General features: G+C 32.7%; 4 protein-coding genes across 4 annotated transcripts; 1 reads left to right on the top strand and 3 right to left on the bottom strand.

Annotated features, from left to right (window-relative positions):
- LOC104755524 (glyoxylate/hydroxypyruvate reductase HPR3-like) lies at positions 708-2,747 on the bottom strand. The gene is made up of 2 exons (XM_010477924.2): positions 2,209-2,747; positions 708-1,481 (listed from the first exon to the last, which is right to left on the bottom strand). Exons 1-2 carry the CDS (start codon positions 2,659-2,661, stop codon positions 957-959), a joined length of 978 nt encoding a protein of 325 aa, XP_010476226.1. The 5' UTR covers positions 2,662-2,747; the 3' UTR covers positions 708-956.
- Positions 3,591-5,021, bottom strand: LOC104755523 (glyoxylate/hydroxypyruvate reductase HPR3-like). The gene is made up of 2 exons (XM_010477923.2): positions 4,496-5,021; positions 3,591-4,257 (listed from the first exon to the last, which is right to left on the bottom strand). Exons 1-2 carry the CDS (start codon positions 4,937-4,939, stop codon positions 3,733-3,735), a joined length of 969 nt encoding a protein of 322 aa, XP_010476225.1. The 5' UTR covers positions 4,940-5,021; the 3' UTR covers positions 3,591-3,732.
- LOC104759186 (transcription factor bHLH55-like) lies at positions 5,637-10,475 on the bottom strand. Its single transcript, XM_010482143.2, has 5 exons — positions 9,976-10,475; positions 9,497-9,874; positions 9,313-9,384; positions 5,781-5,855; positions 5,637-5,711 (listed from the first exon to the last, which is right to left on the bottom strand). The coding sequence occupies exons 1-5, from the start codon at positions 10,285-10,287 to the stop codon at positions 5,637-5,639; spliced, it is 912 nt and encodes a 303-aa protein (XP_010480445.2). The 5' UTR covers positions 10,288-10,475.
- LOC104755520 lies at positions 12,570-14,237 on the top strand. Its single transcript, XM_019239236.1, has 3 exons — positions 12,570-12,727; positions 13,614-13,729; positions 13,823-14,237. The coding sequence occupies exons 1-3, from the start codon at positions 12,620-12,622 to the stop codon at positions 14,139-14,141; spliced, it is 543 nt and encodes a 180-aa protein (XP_019094781.1). The 5' UTR covers positions 12,570-12,619; the 3' UTR covers positions 14,142-14,237.

Below are 14,673 nucleotides of genomic sequence, written 5' to 3'. Positions count from 1 at the left end.
TGGGTATAGAAGTTTCAAACAAAAACTAATATGTGAAAACTTGTTTTTATATATATTAACCAAAGTTATTATTGTAAACATTCTGATTTTCTAGCCAATTGTAATGTTCCGAATAATAATATTTGACTAAATTAGTCATACACTCATACATAATGTGTATTGTGGGAAATTCTTCTTCTTTTGGAAATTGCCTTTTAGTTAATTAACTTTATATATATAAATATAGATAATTTAGTTATATACTTATATAATCCCTCTCGCCGTCCGTACTGTTTGCTAAGAGACTGTTTGTCTCTACGAGGCTATGAGTTTACATATTGACCTTTCATTTTTTTTTGGGTGGTCAAATAGAAAAAAGTTTCAATTTCGCTATCTCATTGGCTTTTAAATACTTTTAACTCTATGAAATGTAACGTTATATAATAATGTAGTTTTCAATCGTTATGATTAAAACGTTAAAATTTATATCAATCCTTTTAAGTTTTTACCCGTATGTTGATAATTCATCAATTTTAGGCGACGTTTTAGAGCTGCCATATATATATGAATGTGAGAATAGAAGGGCAAAGATGTGAGACAGATTTTGATTGCATCATACATTTGGAACAAATATTAAATACCACTATGTATATATATATATATATATATATATATATATTCAGTGAAACATTTGGAGAAAACCGAAAAGAAAAAATATAAAAGAAGAATGTACATCACAGTCGAAATAAGTTCATATCAGATTTTAAAAATAAAATAGTATATGCTAATCACTTTTAACACACACACACACACACACACAAAAAAATGCTTATCAAACAAAATATCCTTGTGTTAGTGTAGCATGGTTAGTGGCAACGAGTTGACTTAGGTACCATTACTACGACAACACAAATGATTGTATACCGTAACTGAAATCAACTTCGTTCTTAGCCACTTGGCTGAAACCGGACACTCACTCAATCGAGTTGAACGGTGAACATCAAAGGCTGGTCCGCGAAGAACGCTTTCAAGTTAGCTATAGCAACCTCTGAGATATTGTTCAAAGATTCTGCCGTCATTCCAGCAGCATGTGGAGACAACACAACATTTTCAAGACCAAACAGTTCTTCAGGCACTTCCGGTTCATTTTCAAACACATCCAAACCCACTCCCCAGATCACTCCATTGACCAGACACTTCACCATCTCCTTCTCATCGATAAGCCCGCCTCGACCGATGTTTATTATAACCCCATTCTTCCCAAGCGTCTCCATCACTTCTCTGTTCACAATGTGGTGTGTTTCATCAGTAAGAGAGCAGCAAAGGATGAGAAAATCATTGTCGGCTGCTAAGGAGAGAATGTTGGAATAGTAAGCATATGGTACGTCTGGTTTGGGGTTTCGCGAGTTGTAAGAGATGATGCAGCCAAAGGGTTCGAGTCTTTTGGCGACTAGAGAGCCTATGCTCCCCAATCCAACTATCCCTACTTTCTTTCTGTTTAACTGCAGTGGAAGGTCATAATCAGAAACATATTGTCAGAAATTGGACTATTACCAAAAAATAAAAAGAGAAATAATAATAATGTTGGAAACAAATCTTTTACGCATTGATTTTAAGACATAAATCTATAAGCTTTATAAGATGTTTTAGGTGATAGCGCAGAAAATTTGTATAATTTTGCTTCTTAAACCTTTTTAATCAATTAACCAAAATGAATTTTCTATAAAATCAATACATATATATATATATATATATAAACCAAATCAAAACGAAGTGTTTTATAGTCTAATAACTTTATCAAAGAGAATATATTGTCTCAAACTGACTACCTTGCATCACCAATCCATAAGAGATATATTGCATGCGGAACCCTTTACTAAATGAATTATATCACATTAATTATTGTGAATCCCATATCGACGGCATGTTGACACAAATATAATTTACAAGGAACATGCAATGATTCTTTCACCGTAATGCAACGTACCTAGAATTAAGGCAATTATGATTAATAATTAATTAAGATCTATAGTTTCTTTGTAACTTCTGTTTAATTATTTTCTTGTTAGGATGTTTTAAGAAAGTTAAAAATAACCTTTTCATAAATAGATTTTCATGTTATAGGTTTAATACAATTTTGACATGGTGAACGAAGTTGGGAGAATTTCAACTCCAACACTTACTTTGCAGCTATAGGGTTGAAACATAGAAACAAATATTTGAACAAACCTTGAAGCCAAGTGGATAGTCCCAGAGTCTCGTCCACTGACCAGACCGAACATATCGATCAACTGCAGCAATGCGGCGGATGACGCTTATAAGCAAACCAACGGCAAGATCCGCAACGTCTTCCCCATACGCGTCGCCTGCGTTCGTAATAACAACTCCGCGACGCCTACATTCGTCGAGGTCGACGTGATCGAACCCCACGCTGGCGCAAACCACTATCTCGAGAGAAGGGAGGTTTGATATGAACTCAGCGGGAATGGGAAGCCTACCGAGGCTGACAACGGCTCTGACGGAGGCAGCATGACTGGAGAGGAAGTCCTGGAGTGAGTCCTCCAGCGAGGTGTGGGTGTAGAGAGCGGTGAAGCTGTGACGACTCAGATGCTCATCTATAAAATCCAGAGCCGGAGGACGGTGAACGAGGACGACCGGTGGAAGTAAAGAAGACTCCTCCATCTCAGAAACCTTACTGTTTCATTTTGTAAGTTCCCATTTACTATATATATATATAGTATACTGCTGATCAATTCTTGAATTGGATTTTTTTTTTCCTGATATGTTTATTTTGAAAATTATAGAACATCAAATGGCAAACAAAACCGGAATGGAAGAACCTACAAATGATTTTAAAAAGCAATAATGTGCTGACTGGGCAACAAATTAGCTAGTGAAATACCTAATCAACTTGTTTGAATTGGTTAAAATAAATAAAAATTGACAAGTAATACTTTGATGTCATTTAGATTATTGACCTATGATGTTGAGGTTCTATAACTTGGTCTTTCTTTATTTTGTACTGACTTTTATAAGTGGGTCTTTTTTTATTTGATTTAATACTGGCTTTATACGTGCATTTCTGTGGAAATATCAATGCTTGGATACTTTAAACGGCAAACATTCGCTTTTCTCTTTTCTTTTGTTCTTTGTCAGTTATTTACATAAATGATGAAATTATACAATATAGTATCATATTCCAAACACAACACACCATTTCAACTCAAAGAAATCAATGCAGTCCAAAATGGATATGTTAATTATATTTTATCGAGATGAATTGCCTAGACCGATTGAAATACCTTTTTTTTGTACGTCAATGTGATATATATACATGAGCTTACTTCTTCATCTTTCAGAAATTTACCTTTTATATACAATAAACAAATTTACTTTGTCTTCGAGACGAAAACGTATATATGACGATATCGACACTCAGTTTGTAATTCGTGCGGTAAGCGATAAAACATCAACGACTCTCCAAAATATATCAATTAATGAATAGAAGGGATGGTCGAATTGGTTCATCTTCACGTCTCAATGTCTCTCTTCTTACATATATATATATATATCATTTAGTTTTTTAGATAGTTCTGTTGCACCTCATCATATGTATTTTAAAGTTTGTTTTGATAATATCTTAAACGAAAACTTTAAATACACAAAGCCAAACCATGTTGCATGAATACACTTCCTTTGGCTTTTGAATTATTTGGTTAATAAACAATAGATTTAATTAAACCGGACGCTCTCTCAATCCAACTGAACCGGCGAAAGCAAAGGCCTGTTCGAGAAAAACGCCTTCAAGTTAGCTAGAGTGATCTCTGCAACATTGTCCAAAGACCCTTGCGTGGCCACACCAGAATGTGGAGACAACACAACATTCTCCAAACCAAACAACTCCTCAGGAACTGCCGGTTCGTTCTCAAACACATCTAAACCAGCACCACCAATCACACCATCGACCAGACATTTCACCATCTCCTTCTCATCAATCAACTTCCCTCGTCCCACATTGATAATAACCCCATCTTTACCAAGCGACTCCATCACTTCTCTGTTCACAATGTGGTGCGTCTGCTCCGTCAGAGAGCAGCAGAGAACGAGAACATCGTTGTTGGCTGCTAAGGAGAGAATGTCGGAGTAGTAACGGTACGGAACACTCGGTTTCTCACTCCTTGAGTTATAAGAGATGACGCAGTCAAAGCCTTCAAGTCTTTTAGCTACAAACGATCCAATGCTCCCAAATCCAAGTATCCCAACTCGCTTGCCGCTTACCTGTATCAACAAAGATTACTTACTCATACCAAGACCCACCCACAAACAAAACAGAGTACTCTGTAGCTCCACATATAAAAGCTATGTCTTTTAAGATCACTAACCTAAAAGTTTTCAACTTTACCCCTTATCTAAGCTACATCTTAACCCTAGACTGATTAGAAACAATCCTTACTTCTGTTAAAGAATCAGAATTCCAAAAATTGAGACTTTGAGAGTGTTTTGATCTGAAACAAACCTTGGACCCTAGTCGGAACTCTCCATATTTCTCCCAATCACCGGACCGGATAAATCGATCGCCGGCAGGGATACGACGGAGGACGCTTATAAGCAGCCCGACGGCGCAATCCGCGACGTCATCCGAGAACGCGTTGCGAGCGTTAGTTACAACGACGCCGCGACGCTTGCACTCAGCCAAGTCGACGTGATCGAAGCCGACGCTTCCACAGACGAGTAGCTGGAGAGAAGGTAGGTAAGAGAGGATCTCGGCGGTTACAAAGAATCTGCCGACGACGACGAAAGCTCTAGCTGAGGAGGCGTGACGAGAGAGAAAGATCGGGAGTGGTTCCGATGAAGTGTCAGTGTTGAGGATTCGGAAGTTGCGGCTGAGAATCTCGTCCATGAAATCTAGAGAAGGTGGTCGGTGAAGGAGTACGAGCGGAGTATCCGAAGCTCCCGCCATTGATGTTTGAGATGAACAAGAGAGAGACGAACTCTGTATGGTAAAGTTGTTGTAGCAAAGCAAACTAAATAAAATGATTCGTTGGTTGAACTTGAGCATCGTATCATAATCATAATTAATTAGTATCTTTTTCATTATTATATTCGTAATTACGTTTACTCAAACTTAATAGCTGTCAAAATTAATTTATTACTAGTATTAGACTGAGCCTGAGGGAATTAAAACATTATGAATATCTCTAACGTATTAATCTAAATAGAGGAAATAAATGATCACATCTACCGAATTAATCTAAAATATTCTTTCATTCGGCTTTGTGTAGGAAAAAAACAATTTATACAGATTTGTTTAATTAATTCAACTAATTCAAAGTTCAAACGGCATCCGCATCAAAAAAAAACAAAATAAACATTTAGAAAAGAAAACAGAATCAATGTGTGGTGGTGGTGGGGCAGCTCTGACTTCAGCTCTACTTCCACTATAAACTTGTGACAACTTTTGGACTTTGGTCCGTTGGTTTGATTCGAGGTGGGCTTGTAGAAAATTTTCAACCCAAGGGGACATGCTTACACTTAGTCGGATTTAATCCGAATACCATTGCCAATTATGAAAACAAAGAAAACAACAAAACCTTAATTCCCTTATTGAAGTACATTATGAACATACATATATATATATGTATGTAAAAGAAATAAATTTACCATGATGTTCCCATCTTGATTATATTTTCTTGAAGCTCTGAGAAATAAACCTCTATTCCCTCCCCGCCAACCTACACAATTTATCGTGTTGAAGATGGATTAGTAATAGAACTCATGTTTTTATCTCTTTTCTCGCTGACCTCTTTGATCTTCTTTTGTAAGTCTTTGATGTATTTCACTGCTTCTTCAACGTGATCTGATGAAGAACGTTTACCCTATTCACGCAATAGAATCTTTAAACTTCAAACCAAAGAAAAAATATAATTAAGTAATGTATATACCTTAATGTATTGAGATGGCAATATATGTCTTAGGTCCTTGAAAAGAAATGTGACTTCTTGCCTTCTTTGTTTCTCAATCTCTCTTGTTCGTCGGTTCCTGATCCTCTTTTGTGGTTTCACAAATTATTCGCTTTCCATCGTCTTCAATATGGGTAATCGGATTAGATGGATTAGGTTCTTAGAGTATTGAAGGAGAGAACAAACTAGAGAAATCTAATTCATCTTCATAGACAAAGTCAGGTGTGAACAATGGAGAAGATGAAAAATCCATAGGATTGTGATGTCTTTTGTAGTTGTGGTGGGAATTTTGTTGGTGATAAGAGAGTCTTTGGGTTCGTACGAGATAAAATATTTAATTTATTTAAAAAGGCTTTAAAAAAGATTTTAACCTGAGCTGTTCTTTTAGTGGCTAATGGCTATTAATTAGAGTAGGAGCCTATATTGAAATATACTAGTATAATTGATTTAAAAGGTGTTACATAAAAGATATAATAACAATGGAAAAAGGTTAAGCAAATTAAGTTGGTAAGATGAAATTTAAGAAAAAAACTAAATTTATCCATAAAAATGTTATTTGTGGAATCGTCCATCCATTGTTGCGAGAAGTTAGATTCACTTGTCATGAAAAATAAAAATATTCATCAACTGTAATGAAATAAGATTCAATGATAATGTAATAGTTAACGATAAAAAGACCTACCTTTCGAACAATTTTATTATTTCCAATTTCTCTTCATTGTTTTTGCCACCACTTTTTCTTTATTTTTTTAATATTCATCTCCTCTTGTATCTATTGACGGTGTTTCTTTTGATGTCTTTTTCAGCATTTTACTAGTCATTTTTTTCTTCTTTGGTTTTAATTCATCATCTCCTCCATGATGAGCTCCATCGTCTGGTTTTCTTTACCACTCTCCTATGTAGAGGATGCAAGTNTTTTTTTTTTTTTTTTTTTTTTTTTTTTTCTAAAATCAGATTATATTAAAAAAAATATAAACGTTTTTACAAAGCTTTGATAAACAGTTTGTCAAACTAGTTTAAAGAACGAAATCTCATTTATTAAGGGGGTGTTATTAGAGAGATGATTTCTAAATCCATATGGAATTGTAAATTTTAGAAATCAAAACAAATGGATTTTGAAATAACATGTTTTATCCTTGGATTTCAATCATTCTATTTTACACTATCAAATCCATTCAAATCCATATAAAACATAATGTGGATTTTGAAATCTAAAAACAAATCATTAAATGAATAACAGAGGATTTTAAAAAGTATTTGTAAATCATGGAACCAATAACACATAATTTTGATAAGTATTTTAAAATCAATGATTAAATAACACATGATTTTTGTTTGGATTTCCAAATCCATCAAAATCATACATCCAATAACCCCCACTAAATTTCTGCTTCAAACCAAACTTGGATGTTAGAATCTCCACCAATCCTAACTACAAGAAGTATTTGTCCACTTCAGGAAGTAGTATGTTGTCATCTGATAATAGATATCCTTTAGCCAAGTCGGAGGACCTCGAGCTACAGAAGATTGCATGATGCGTTCTTTGACCACCCACACGGACACGGCCAACTCTTTGAGATGGAAAGCTCCTTTATTGTCAATGATTCGTATGATCAAGCAGGTTACAAAAATGGCAAACGACATTATATAATTCTTAGGCCGGCCAACAAAAACTTAATACAGTATAGACATATATTAAATGGTTAATAATAATATATCAAAGAGTGGGACGAAAATAGTTATTCTTTTAGTCATGATGGCATGGGAATCTAAAGTATTCGTAACATCAGTCATACTTTTCTGGCCGGGGACAGAGACCAAATTTATTAAAACTGATTATGGCTGGTTATTAATTAGTCAAGGAAGCAAATCCGGTTAAAGGATTGAATCTAGTCAAAAATTGGTCGAAAAAAACTACATACATCTGTGAAATCACGAATTAAATCAATGATTTTTCATTGTTCATTTGTTTTCCAAATAATTTTTCGGATTTTTTTTCTTTTTTTTATTCGTTTGTAGCTAAAATCAACTAAAAAAAAAAAAAATTCTTTCTAGACTTCTCTCAAATTCTGGCTATGTTCTTCTAATTGATCCAATGATTTTTACTGTTACCTTACAAGTTTAGCATTCTCTAAATTACGTGAAAAGGAAAGGCCATCAACAATTAAAGAGAGATTACGTAAACCATCACGTTGGAGTTACATAATCTCTATTTAATTCGTGACCATGCATGTTGGTGGCCATGATGAGTATCACATTCAGCAAAAAGTCATGATCTATATACACTACCTCTAGGAGACGTGACAAGATAAGTTTAATTATGCAACAAATCCTACTATATTAATTGGGAAGTACAAATATGAAATTAACCTTAAATGTGTAAAAAATTACATTCAATTGCCATTAGTAAATCCTACTATATTAATTGGGAAGTACAAATATGAAACTAACCTTAAATGTGTAAAAAATTACATTCAATTTCCATTAGTAAATTTTAATTAAGCTTAATTAATTAATTTAAATAAATATAATTAACTAAAAAAAAACTCACAGATCAATATTAAAAATTCTAAAAAAAAATAAAAATATATATATATATTTTCTCTCTCTAATAAATTATGGACGAAATTAGTAAATATTTTTTTTAAAAAAATATAAACCAATCAATTTTAAAAACAAAGATTTTATATCAAAGTATAAAATATAATTATATTTAATAATTAAATTTGAAGATTTCAAATTATGATTCTCCTATCATCTTTATTTTATTTTATTTACAAATTGTTTGGAATTTTCATATAATACTTATTATTAATAAAATGCAGAATTTTTTCTACATATGTTGTGATTTGAATTTTTAAAACGAAGATATATCACTCAATCTATGAAAATGTGTGTTTTAATTTCCATATTGGCAGATTGGTAAAACTAAATTTATATAGATGATAAATTATAATTTTTATCTGCTCACAATTATAATAATAAAATTACTATTTTATATTTCACAAAACAATGCTGCAAATACAACAAACAAACAATAGAAAACTGAAATAATACGTCAAAAATAAAATACTATAATATTCTAAAATAATTAGTATTCAAATAGACTAATAGATTTACAGAACAATTAAAAATAAATATTATTTCAAACAAAATAATATTTTTTTAAAAATATAACAATAACTTTTATTATTATATTATAAATTTTTTTAAAAATGTTGACCCGTGCTTTAAGCACGGGATATCTGCTAGTATATATTTTGTTTTCGTTAACAATACATTATTAATTTCTTTTATTGAAACATATTACATATATATTACATATATATTATATATTATTAAAAAAATCAAGGAAAAATTAATATAAATATACATATGAACTTCTTCCCATCTTCATTATCTTTTCGTGAATCTCTGGAAAATAAACCTCTACTCCATCCTCCACCTGCCAAAGAACTTCTCTAAAATATAAATAATATTTTTTGTTTTTTCTAATAATAATAGTTACACTATATTTCTCATAATTCAGTACTGAAAGAATATTATAAATAAATTACCTCAGAAATAATGGTGTGTATGATTCTTTGTGGCTGTCTAGTTGAGATGCAACTAACAACATTAAGACATTGCTCTTGAGCCAGAAGTTGAAGAACACTTGAAAGAAAAGATTCGTGTCTGTAACAACAACTTACTACGATCTCTAATCCGATCAAACAGGGGCTAACCACAACAGCCATGTGTGTGTCTCCAATACAAGAACAAGTTGACGATGGGGATGATGCTAATGATCTTGTAGAACATTTGCTTGTTGAAGAACGATGAGTAATAGTTCTCTTGATTCGGTCTCTTTTCTCACTGATCACTTTGATCTTCTTCTGTAAGTCTTTGATGTAATTCGCAGCTTCTTCGACGTGATCTGAGGAAGAACGTTTACCCTATTCACGCAATATACAATCTTTAAACTTCAAACAAGTTAAATAAAAGTTTGTATAGGAATCTAATTAACAAGATAAGTAAGACTAGGAAAAGCGCTCACCTTGATGTATTGAGATGGCAATAAATATCTTAGACTCTTGTAAAGAGACGCGGCTTCTTGCCTTCTTTGTCTCTCAATGTCTTTATGTTTAGCTCTCTTGTTCTTCGGCTCATCGACCCCTTTCCTGATTTCACTTGTTATGGTCGTCTCACAGACCTTTTGTCTTCCATCTTTTTGAATCCCAGCACAATGAATGATCGGATTAGGTTCTTGGAATGATATAAGCCTTGAAGAAGTGACCAAACTAGAGAAATCAAGATCTTTTTCATGAGAAAAATCTAGTGTGAACAATGAAGAATTTGCAAAATCCATACGATGATGCCTTTTTTTCGGTGGTTGTGGGAGTTTTATTTTTGTTTTGGTAAGAAGAGAAACTTTAGGTGCTATGCTGTTTGTTGGTGTATAATTTCGATAGCAATGCTGTTAGTCTTATTTGAAGAAAAAAAGAAGTTTGTGACATCAAAAGAAAACAACGTTAAAATCTCCGAAAGATACGATGGAGTGAGTGATACTAATAAAAGATTATATTTATTTGGGAAGGCATCATTTAAAACGATTTAAGCTGTACATTTAGTGGCTATTAACTAATATGGTTACGCAAGGAAACTTACATTTAAAATGTGCTTCATCTTGCTTGCATATCTTTTGTTTCCTCCGACAGTAAAAGTTCCTGAACTGATAAAGGATTTTAACTTTAAAAAAAAAAAAATGGCTTCAATGAATTTTAACTTAACAAGAAATGTAAAAGTTCAAAAATAAAAGAGCCAAATATAGTTTCAATAATTTCTGTTGTCAAAAAAAAAAAAAAGTTCAATTAATTTCTCATGTACTACTCCCTAGCCTCCTATATGTTCTGTTTATTTTTCTGCAATAAAACACTTTCTCGTAACTATGGCCTATAGAAATCCAAGAAAAATCGAAGTTTACAATTTTGATATTTACTATATAAAAGAATCTAGAAAAATACTCTTAAAGAAAAACAAGATGAAAATTATTTAATCGAATTAAATCAGTATTTTATGGTCACGTACATTATTATTAAGTCAATGTCATTTTCTAGTTTACCAAAGATGCCGAAATACATTATTTAATTCTTAGGCCGCCTAGAAAACATATAGTCCTATTTTCTATTACTGCGTTACTGTTTTCATCAAGGAAAAAGTTGTTTTTTTAAGAGTTTATGTCAAATTCATGCGAAAAATTATAAATTTTTATGTTGTCCAAAAATGGAAAAATATATTAAATGAATATTTTAATTAAATAGTACTAAAAAAAAAGTTCAATACTATGTTTTATTTATTTTGTCTCTTACATGATTGCATGGTGTCTAAATAAAAGATTCGTAACATCGATCGTACTCTTTTTTGGGGGACAGCGACCCCATACCACCATACCAAAAGTCTAATGAGCGCATAGCAAAACTGATCGTTGTTGGTTAATCATCAAAACATTTACTTCAATCACCGGAACATATACCAGTACCACCATACTGATCTGGTTTAGACATGGATTTTGGTCATAGTCTGTCAAAATTAAGGATATATGTGAAATCGCAAATAGAAAGAAAACAATCACCAACTCAAAGTCCTTCCAAGTGTTTTATCAGAAAATAAAATAAAATAGTAAACAGTCCTAATTTCAAGTTATTTTTTTTACTCATTAGACAAATGTTCTCGTTCAAAACTCATCTCAAATTTCGACTATGTTTTCTTATCTTTGACTTAAGTTTTGTGTCTTACAAGTCCAACACTATCTAATTTATACAAATGCATTAGCAAAAAGAGTAACGAAAGAGATAAAAGATCACCGAATGTTGGATGGAGTTACACTTACATGAGAGTCATCAATATATATACAGTCCGTTACTTTAGCTCACATACATTATATATTTATAAAAAAACTGATCACTAATCAACGATCGCTTTCAAGTCACGTATAAATAATGTAACATGGTTGATATTAAAAAAATTCGCTAATCACGAATTTCTCAATGATAATGGAGATTAAGAAGGGTATTTATATATTCCAGAATATTCATATATAGGGGGCAAAATGTAGTCTGATTGCGAATGATGACGCGGACACTTGAAATAATTTTGCAATAATTGGTGGATTTTAATGTATAAAGGGACTACATACTGACTGGGGTCAGGGTTACGTCTGATACTTCCATCTTATAGGGATAATGGTCCATTTGATTTTTTACGTAATCGCGTGTGTCATTATTAGCTATGATCATAATTCATGAACATGTATGTTGGCAATTTTGGAAAAGGTCATCATAGTCATGAACATGTATGCAGCTTGGCAATTACGATGGTGGTGACACAACTCACAAGTGCTAACACACATACACACACTATCATAATTAAAAACTACAGGTTTGTTGTATAAAAAACTACAAGTGTTTTGTACTATATTAACACAAAACAAATTGCTAATTATATATATTTAAATTGTAAAGTAGCTAATTATTTCAAACGCGATTGGTTGATTCAACCGGTTAGAAATTTATTTTGACCCAAAAAAAAATATTTATTTTTGCGAAAAATATATATATATATATATATATATATATATTTGTAACTAAAAATATTACTTTTAAAATTTAAAAGGAAAAATTAGAAATCGAGAGGAAGAAGAGATGGCGATGGCGAGGAAGATAACCAAAGAGGAGGTTGTAGAGAAGCTCAAGGACGACGGTGATTTTGACCGTCTCCGCCTCAAGATCATACGCCGCCTTAAGGATAACGTAAACCCTAATTTCTCTTCTTTTTTTTTTTTTCCGCCCTTCTTCGCATTGCATCTATGGATAAATTAGGACAGACCTGTCATAAAAATTGGAATCTGATTTGCCTCAGTTTTAGCTATCCGTGTGGAATCTTGAGTTGGTTTGACTTTGAGTATTAGCGAATAAAACAATTAAGAAATTAGTAATTTTTATTATAAGTTTGATGCAAAGTTTGCTCTTTTGGTTCCTTATAGACTGAGAGAGCCCAATCCTCCATGAGTGGTTTTAGGTACCTAACTCAGTTAGCTACTCGAATCAAAACATTAGATCTTTTTTTTTTTGTGTTTTTTTCACTGTTTTGTAAATGTTGTCACTGGTAGAATGGTTAGTTGTGTGCAAATAAATGTCTCAGGGAAGATTTGTGTTAAGGTAGTTTGGTCATTGATCTTGATTCTGGAACAAGTGTATCTGTAGTTGCTTTAGAGACGTGGAAGTAAGCAAACCAGTGATGATTTGGAGAGTTTATCAAAATGCCTTAAAGTAGTTCTTAGCTGAATCAGATCCTAGAGGATATAGTTTTCTTATAAGTGTTAGATCACAGCTATGGCTGATTCTCCCGGCAGTTCTGTCAGTATTACTTATCAGGATTTGGTCAAGTTGCTCGTAGTTGATGTATTCTTCACTATCTTTGAGGAGTCTTTTTTATACTAATCCATCGAATATGCGTTGTCAATTCCACAACTTGGTTAGAACTTTTAGATTAAGAGTGAAGGTTACTTCTTAGCCAGAGAAGGTAGTGTGAGGCAACAGTGTTTTGATAAACATCTCGAGCTTTCTTCTTCTGGACTGCCTGTGTTTTACATTGTGTTCTGACTTCTGACTATTAAAACCGGGAACTGGATTGCAGGAGGAATTACGAAACAACATGATATCCGTTGTCAAGGAGTCAACTGCTTTACAACGACCGAGTGCTCAAAATATGAATACCAGACAACTCTCTGATGCCATATTCAAAGAAGTCGGGTTAGTTAACAAGGCTATTCATCTTGACTCTTGTTGTTGTAACCATTTATGACAAGCATTACTAACAAAAAGATTTGGATTGTTTGCTTCTAGGAGCAAGATGCTTAGCCAGCTCTCAGATGAGTTATCGGGTATAATAAGATCAGAAGACGGGGTGAAGAATGAAATCAGAGAAACAGTGCAATCCGTCTACGCTACACTATCTAACCCAGGAGGTGGATCATCATCCTCTAGAGAAGTAGAACATAAGATTTCAACACCAGTCACAAAATCAAGAGCTGATTACAACACCAGTCCAGCGAGTAAACAAAAGCAAGAGCTGATCCGAGGAGTTGTAGAAGTAGAAAACAAAGGAGAAGCATGTAGTGATGAAGAAGAAGAAGATCCTGAACTCCCTCCTGGTTTTGGCTAAAAATGCAAGTACATTGATTTTTTGTTCACAAATTTTGTTATACAGTAAAACCTCTATAAATTAATAAGTTCGGGACCATGAAATTTTATTAATTTATAGAGGTTTTAATTTATCGATAAATTAATAATTATTAATTTATCGATAAATTAATATTTTATTAATTTATAAAGATATTTTCTCATTTTCATAAATTTGAAAATTTTTGACTACAAAATAAAATACTTTTGTTATCATTTACATTTTAAAAGAAGTTTCTTAGTTTATAATCTTGGCTATCGTAATAGGATGAAATTCAATTGTTTACTAGATTATCTAGGTAAAAATGATAAATGTTAAAAGTTTAGAGTTTAGAAAAATTTGCTACTACTATCCTTCATGGTAATGATGAAGTCGAAGAAGATATTGCAGTACTTTTAGAACCAGTTACTAAAGAATCAATTATTACATTTAGGACTCTCTATAATTTTTGGATGCGATTTGAGAGACAACAATCGAAAAGATTAGTGATGAGCTCCAACAAGAATGCAAATTC

The sequence above is a fragment of the Camelina sativa genome, chromosome 17 (genome assembly GCF_000633955.1).
Source record: "Camelina sativa cultivar DH55 chromosome 17, Cs, whole genome shotgun sequence".
Lineage (NCBI taxonomy): Eukaryota > Viridiplantae > Streptophyta > Magnoliopsida > Brassicales > Brassicaceae > Camelina > Camelina sativa.
Note: the sequence above shows the minus strand (reverse complement) of the source record. Positions and strands in the feature narration are given on the sequence as shown.

Bases quoted from the DNA above. Each gene is read 5' to 3' on its own strand.
- LOC104755523 (XM_010477923.2), bottom strand. From the start codon at position 4,939: ATGGCGGGAGCTTCGGATACTCCGCTCGTACTCCTTCACCGACCACCT. The intron at 4,258-4,495 runs GTTTGTTTCAGA...TTGTTGATACAG, and splicing joins AGTTCCGACTAGGGTCCAAG to GTAAGCGGCAAGCGAGTTGG.
- LOC104755524 (XM_010477924.2), bottom strand. From the start codon at position 2,661: ATGGAGGAGTCTTCTTTACTTCCACCGGTCGTCCTCGTTCACCGTCCT. The intron at 1,482-2,208 runs GTTTGTTCAAAT...CTTCCACTGCAG, and splicing joins ACTATCCACTTGGCTTCAAG to TTAAACAGAAAGAAAGTAGG.
- LOC104759186 (XM_010482143.2), bottom strand. From the start codon at position 10,287: ATGGATTTTGCAAATTCTTCATTGTTCACACTAGATTTTTCTCATGAA. The intron at 9,875-9,975 runs GTGAGCGCTTTT...TTGCGTGAATAG, and splicing joins TGCCATCTCAATACATCAAG to GGTAAACGTTCTTCCTCAGA. The intron at 5,856-9,312 runs GTATATTTATAT...TTGCGTGAATAG, and splicing joins AGATGGGAAGAAGTTCATAT to GGTAAACGTTCTTCATCAGA.
- LOC104755520 (XM_019239236.1), top strand. From the start codon at position 12,620: ATGGCGATGGCGAGGAAGATAACCAAAGAGGAGGTTGTAGAGAAGCTC. The intron at 12,728-13,613 runs GTAAACCCTAAT...ACTGGATTGCAG, and splicing joins TACGCCGCCTTAAGGATAAC to GAGGAATTACGAAACAACAT. The intron at 13,730-13,822 runs GTTAGTTAACAA...GTTTGCTTCTAG, and splicing joins GCCATATTCAAAGAAGTCGG to GAGCAAGATGCTTAGCCAGC.